This window comes from Pristis pectinata, chromosome 26, assembly GCF_009764475.1.
Source record: "Pristis pectinata isolate sPriPec2 chromosome 26, sPriPec2.1.pri, whole genome shotgun sequence".
Taxonomy (NCBI): domain Eukaryota; kingdom Metazoa; phylum Chordata; class Chondrichthyes; order Rhinopristiformes; family Pristidae; genus Pristis; species Pristis pectinata.
Genome location: NC_067430.1, coordinates 25,667,039 through 25,673,154, shown reverse-complemented (window position 1 = coordinate 25,673,154; position 6,116 = coordinate 25,667,039). Strand labels below are relative to the sequence as shown.

Genomic DNA, 6,116 nt, shown 5'->3' with positions numbered 1-6,116 from the left:
ATCTGCTGAACATTTGCGGCATCTTCTGCTTCTAGACTTCAGCACCTGCAGTTCAGCTGAAGTCCTGATGAAGGGTCTCGGCCCGAAACATCGACTGTCTATCTCCCTCCATAGATGCTGCCTGACCTGCTGAGTTCCTCCGGCACCTATTGTGCATTGCTCCAAAAATACAGCATCTGCAGAATTTGCAGTGTCTGCAGTTTTTAGCTTTTGCACCACAACACAGCTGGAAAAGATGAGGCTGCATGGATTATTTCAGCGGGTCGAGGTCACAGCGGGCACCGCACAAACGTAAAGAACCCCCTCCACACTGCAGCCAAGTGCGGGGCCCCTTTAAAGGTCACGTGACACGGGGCGCCCCCGGACCCGGCGGGGAGGGGCGGGGCGGTGACGTCGGCAGCCCTCCGCGGCGGCGCTGACGTCAGCGGGCTGTGGCGCTGGGCTGCGGAGCGCTGGCGATCCAGCGGGAGGGCGGCCGGCCGCCATTTTACTCCAGCAGCCGGGCGAGGAGCGGCGGCGGGAGCGCGGACATGAAGTCGGTCAGGTGCAAACTCGTCGCCTCGCTGGCCTGCCTGTTGCTGAGCTTTTCGGTCGCCGCCTCGGCCGGTAAAGGTGAGGACCACCTCCCTTCACCGCGATTGAACCGACTATGATTTATTTCGCTGGAGGGTGGGCTGTGTTTGTGTTTTCCTTCGCTCCGGCCATGTTCCCACAGATGCTTCTGGTGTTGATGCTGAGGAGAAAAATGTTTATTTACCTTTTATTTTAAATGAAGGTTTAGCTGATGTATTTTTTCCTTTGCGGGGATTTATGGTGTATCCCAGTTGCAATGTCCAATTTCAGTCACCTCCGCCCTGTCTTCATTGGGAGCAGAGAAGTGGCATCTCGCAGATTTATTTTTAATTAAATTTTCTCTTTCGGCACAGGAATCCGCCCACCTTCCAGAAAATGCTTGACTCTTTGTAATCAGGGCAAAAAAAAAACAACTTTCTAATGTGCCTGGATGATGCGCTGTGTCTCTCTCATTTCTGTATCTAAGATAAAATATTGCATTTTCTCCTTGTGGTGTCTTGTTTTCTTTAAAACAAAACCCTTGTGTAGTGCCTGGATGGGTTAAGTATTCCAGGAGATTGTCTCCCTTTTTCTGTGTGGGTTTGGTTTATAGGGTTAGCAAAGGGCAAGGCTTTGTTTATATATAGACCCAAATGACGTTACTTTAGACTGCAGTAGCAATGCATATTACACTGATATATTTGGTTGTTAAAGCATCTTGTGCCTTCAAATGGACTTTATACCTACTGTTAAATATCCCTCACCTCACCCCCCCCCCCCCCCGCACACCTACATTTATTTCCTCCCATTCCTTTAGAAATTGTCTCCTCAAATTGAGGAGTTCTGTAAACATTCTTAATTTATATTTTTTCGAATAGCACAATACTGCATCGGTGTGGCATTTTTCTTAATAGGTTTAAATTATTTTAATAAGAAGCCGAGCCTTTGACTTTTCTCCTGCCCACATTGGAAATTATTTTGATTTTATTGATTGCTGCTGCAAGGATTAAGTGGTTACCCTTTATAGTATTGTTCATTAAGTTTTCAAAGACTGATAAATACCAAACCATCTAGACTTTTAGAAAAATGCATAATGGGTAGTATTAATATTGATTATTCTTTTAAATGCAAAAGTCGACGCATTGCAGGTTCTTTGATCTGCTATTGTTTCTTGTAATTTAATGAAAATGATTCAAAAGCTGAGATATTTTTGTTGGTATTTTGGAAAATGTTATTTTGTGGAGATGTAGCAGATACTGATGTTCTGATCTGAAAATACTGAAATACCCACTGGTTTAGTATTTTGTATCATTAATGATAATTAAATGTCGTAGTGTGTTAAATGCCAAAGAATTTGCGGTCAGCTTCTCCTTTTCCTTGAAATCTACTTAATGTCTGAGTGCTTCCAGAGTATTTGCATCATTATCGATGAAGAATACAATTATGTTTCACCCTACCCTGATGAAATTTAAAAAAGAGAATTCAATTGAAGGTACATGATTTAAGTGTTTGGGAGTTGCTGAGCTCCACAATTTTAACAACACTGAAGGAACAGTGGAAAAATATTAATCAAGGCATTCCGGTCTATTTTAAAATCTCAGACTTTGCTCAGCTCAGTGACTCCTTTTAGCTCACTCCTCTACAATGTCATAATATTTGCTGCTGTTGCAGAACAATTCCTGAAGGTTGAAATTCAGTTGTTAAAGATAACTTCTGCAATCTTTAAAAAAAAAAGTGCATTGATTCAGAGAATTACTTAATTTTTTTAAACGATTAATAATTTCAGTTGTAATGCTAAACGATAGGCATAGACTGAGATTGTGGTTAAAAACTTGGTTAAAATATGAATTGAACTAGCTTAAACTGTTGTTTTGGTCAACTTTGTGACATAGATTGATACTTGTATTTGGGTTGGTCGCCCATTTGAAGAGTGTATTCCATGAGGCTTCCACGTCCAAATGCAACTTAATGCTTGAACTATCAACTGTATTGTGATTTTTCCAGTCTTAGTTAAAACCTCTTGTTTGATGTCATTGAATCGTGCAGTGTTGTTTTTAACTGCATACCACTGATAAATAACAATGTTATAAGATATGTTTTGACTAGATTGAGATGCTTGCTCTCAAACAACGAATTTGCCTTAAAGTGACATTGTTCAATGGTCTTGTTAACTATCTGTCCCTTCACTTTAAGAATGATTGAGGCAGAAATCTTTCTCTTTTGGGGGAAATGTCTCGTTCCAATCTTTCACTTTGTATGTAGAGAGATTTTTATCTTTGTGTTATAATAGTGAATAATTGTTTCCAGCTGCTATACATGATTCCATTCTTTGAGGTAGGTTGGTTTCCTAGCAGAATCGCAATGCATTTAGTATATGTATGAGAGTGTTGCAAGATCGAAAGTTGGTTTTAGTACAGGGTGCTAACTATATTGATCTATTTTTCCTTGGTCTTGTACTAATTCTTAACAAATATAGTGAAACTTCCTAGTGGAAATATGAGAAGTTTAGAATACCTGCACCTGTAGTTCCATTACTTATTGCATTACAGTTGTGCTTGCATGGACAAGTAATGTCCATTCAGCAGTAGTACAGTAGATTAAGTATGAATTTGATAACTGATCTAAACCAGATTTATGCTTATCAAATTTCTTGCTGTTCTGGCCTTGTTCTATTTATTCTTCACCTTCCTCATTGACTCTTGGCAATTGCTCTGATTCTGTAGAATCAGTTCTTTTTATTCATGTGGGCAATGCTGACTGCATTTACTGCCTACTTCTAATTGCTCTGAAAAGATAAGTGCATTACCTTGCTGTTCGTCATGGTTTGCCATGACAGAGTGACTTCCTAGACGATTGCAGCCAACAGTTAAGTCGACCACATTGCTGATGACCCAGATGGGATTCAGTTGAAAAAGATTTCCATGATTTTTAGATTCTGGATTTGTTTAACTAACTGAATTTAAATCCCCCAGCGGCAAAAATGAGATTTTTGAACAAGTATCTCCAGGTCATTGCTGGCTTTTGGTTCACTGATCCAGTAACATAACCATTATGCAACTATATCTTGCAGAATTACTTTAAATTGTATCTGCAACTGTACTTTCCCCTTAAACCTGTGAGACCAAAGTGAACAAATTTTGATCATTTTGCAATGAACAAAATGAAAGTTAATGTAATAAAGTGGCATAGTGTTAATTTATATAAAAATCAGCCTAATGGAACCGATTTGAGGTTTATGATGTGGACAAACATATTACAATTAAACATTAATTGCTAATCATATGTAGGATGCTTTTTACGAAATAGATTAGGTCATTGCCTTATTGCACGATGATGTGTATACAAATGAAGGCTGGTTCTCTACCTGTTATGGGTATTAACCTAATATTTTTTCCTTCTCTTTACCCTTTTAAAGAGACTAAGTTTTAGACCTCTTCTTATTTTGTCATTTGCCACAGGATCACCTTGGGTTGTTATCACATTTTGTTTGATAAAACTCTTGAAGCATCTTGATTATTTTCCCAGAATAAAGGTGCTAAAAGAACAACCTCTTAAGCAGTCCCTCAGGGTTGAGAATAACTTGTTTCCATTCCAGTTCTGTGATGGCTGATAAGGTCAACGTGAGACCCAAAGAGTCTGATATATGGGGTGGAAAAGCTGTTTTTATTCACATCAGTTTGTGATGGAAACAGCTCCAAATGGGGAAATTTTAATCTCCAAAAACAATGTTTGGGTCAAGTGAAATGAGAAAATTAAAAAAAATCTTAAACCTGCATACTCTAATCAACAAGCTAGAGCCACTGTGTATGAGAGTTGTATTATAATACTGCCCGCAGGATAGGAGAAGCAAGAGAACTGCTTCCCTGCCTGTCCCAGCCCTATCCTGTGCTCTAATTTTTTCATCTCTAGGTTTTCTACATTTTACAAGTGATTACTGACTGACAAGGAGGAGTTGAGATTAAATTGGGAAAGAGAAAGACATGCTGTGGTATTTTGACAATCCTCCAAATTTATCTGGTCAAAATTGAGGTCAATGTAAGAATGGCTCTTGTCTGCTTTCAAGATGCACATTGGGTTAGTTGGATGAATAGATTGTGATGGCATAAATTGTAAGAGCATAGAGATTTTGATGTTCAAAATTGTTAGAAATTGGTCCTGCAATTTGCAAATCTCTTACACAAATTGAAATCTTTAAAGTTCTGCTAACTTAAAATATGCCAACAGATCTTCAGAACTAACATTTGGAATCCAATTTTCCTCCCCATTTTCTAACAACCGATAATAGTACCAGCATTTATTTTTCATGCATGTCACTGAGGGTAAATAATCTGTGGGTGTAACAATGAAAGTATTGTCTATTTCCCTACTGACAATTAATAATTTGTACTTTTCATAAGCAATGAAAATTAGATGTTTAGTTGGTACATTGTGTTGAGCAGTCACTGAAGTTTAGAGAAGTTTAGATTTTAGTTATGGAAGTTTAGATTTCCCTGCTCTACTGCAGTTATAAATTTTTCCATTTGCTGTGTGCATTCTTGCTGTAATTTGACATTTTCTATAATTTTTGATGTTAAAACGGGCTGCCAATGGATGTTAAATTTGAATTATAGAGTACTTAATGATTTTAAATGTATATCATTATGCCCTATTTTGAGTGATTTGGGTGGGGTACCACTCAATTTCTACCAGTACAATTTAAGTGCTCTCAACCTGTGGTTATGTGTGCACCTTTCAGCAGGAGTCGTCATTGAGTTTGGAAAGGTGAATTTGGAATTCTGTCCTAACCCTCACTATTGTACAAGGCAAATATAGCACTCAAGCCAAGAGAGAGGGTAGCACTCTAGTCTGGGATCTTCCTTTCCAAAAAATGTGTTAACAAAGTAAAGAAATACATAGCAGATTAGTCAGCAGTCAGAAGAGAAATTTGATATTTTTTTGGTGTATAATGTTCATCAATTTGAAATAATATGACAGCTTTAATAAAAAAAACATTTCAAGTGCCTTCACCAGTACAGTAAAGGAGATTCAGTAGTGGTCATGCTGGTTTTGTATTTTTTAAATGTCATTTAGGGATCGAACCACATTAAATGTTCAAGCATTTCCATATGAGTTTTATATTGTTCATGCTGTAAAAGTATTAAATTTTTTTTCATAAGAATGAGATTCTAAACCCACCATAAGAGAAACTGCAGTTAATAGTGCCATTATTTCATTAGAATTTACATAGATTTAACTACTCAAATGCACTTATCTATGCACTATTATGTATTGCTAATTCTCGTCTTTTAATCATTTGTTTTCCTCTTGCAAGTTATCCTTTAAGTGACCTTAACTTTGTGCATTTGCTGTTATGTTTGGCTGTTGAAGCTTTACTGCAATATCCTTTTCTTTCTGTGACTTGCATAGACTCTGAATGTTAATATGATTACCTGTGGGGAAGGGGGAGAAGTTGGTTTTTGCCATTTTAATCCCCTATTTACATTGCAGAATACTTGAAACACTGTATTGGGTCAGATCATTTGGCTGCCTGCAGTGACCCACCAATAGTTTATGACAACAGCTTG

The 6,116-nt window shown here is 37.9% G+C and overlaps 1 protein-coding gene across 1 annotated transcript in view; it reads left to right on the top strand.

Annotated features, from left to right (window-relative positions):
* The first annotated feature begins 413 nt into the window (after nucleotides 1-413).
* The window catches only part of clstn1 (calsyntenin 1), a 71,591-nt gene continuing 65,888 nt past the window's right edge, over nucleotides 414-6,116 (top strand). The window contains 1 exon segment of the mRNA XM_052039188.1: nucleotides 414-612. Within this exon segment, the coding sequence (XP_051895148.1) occupies nucleotides 531-612 (82 nt within the window). The 5' untranslated portion in view covers nucleotides 414-530.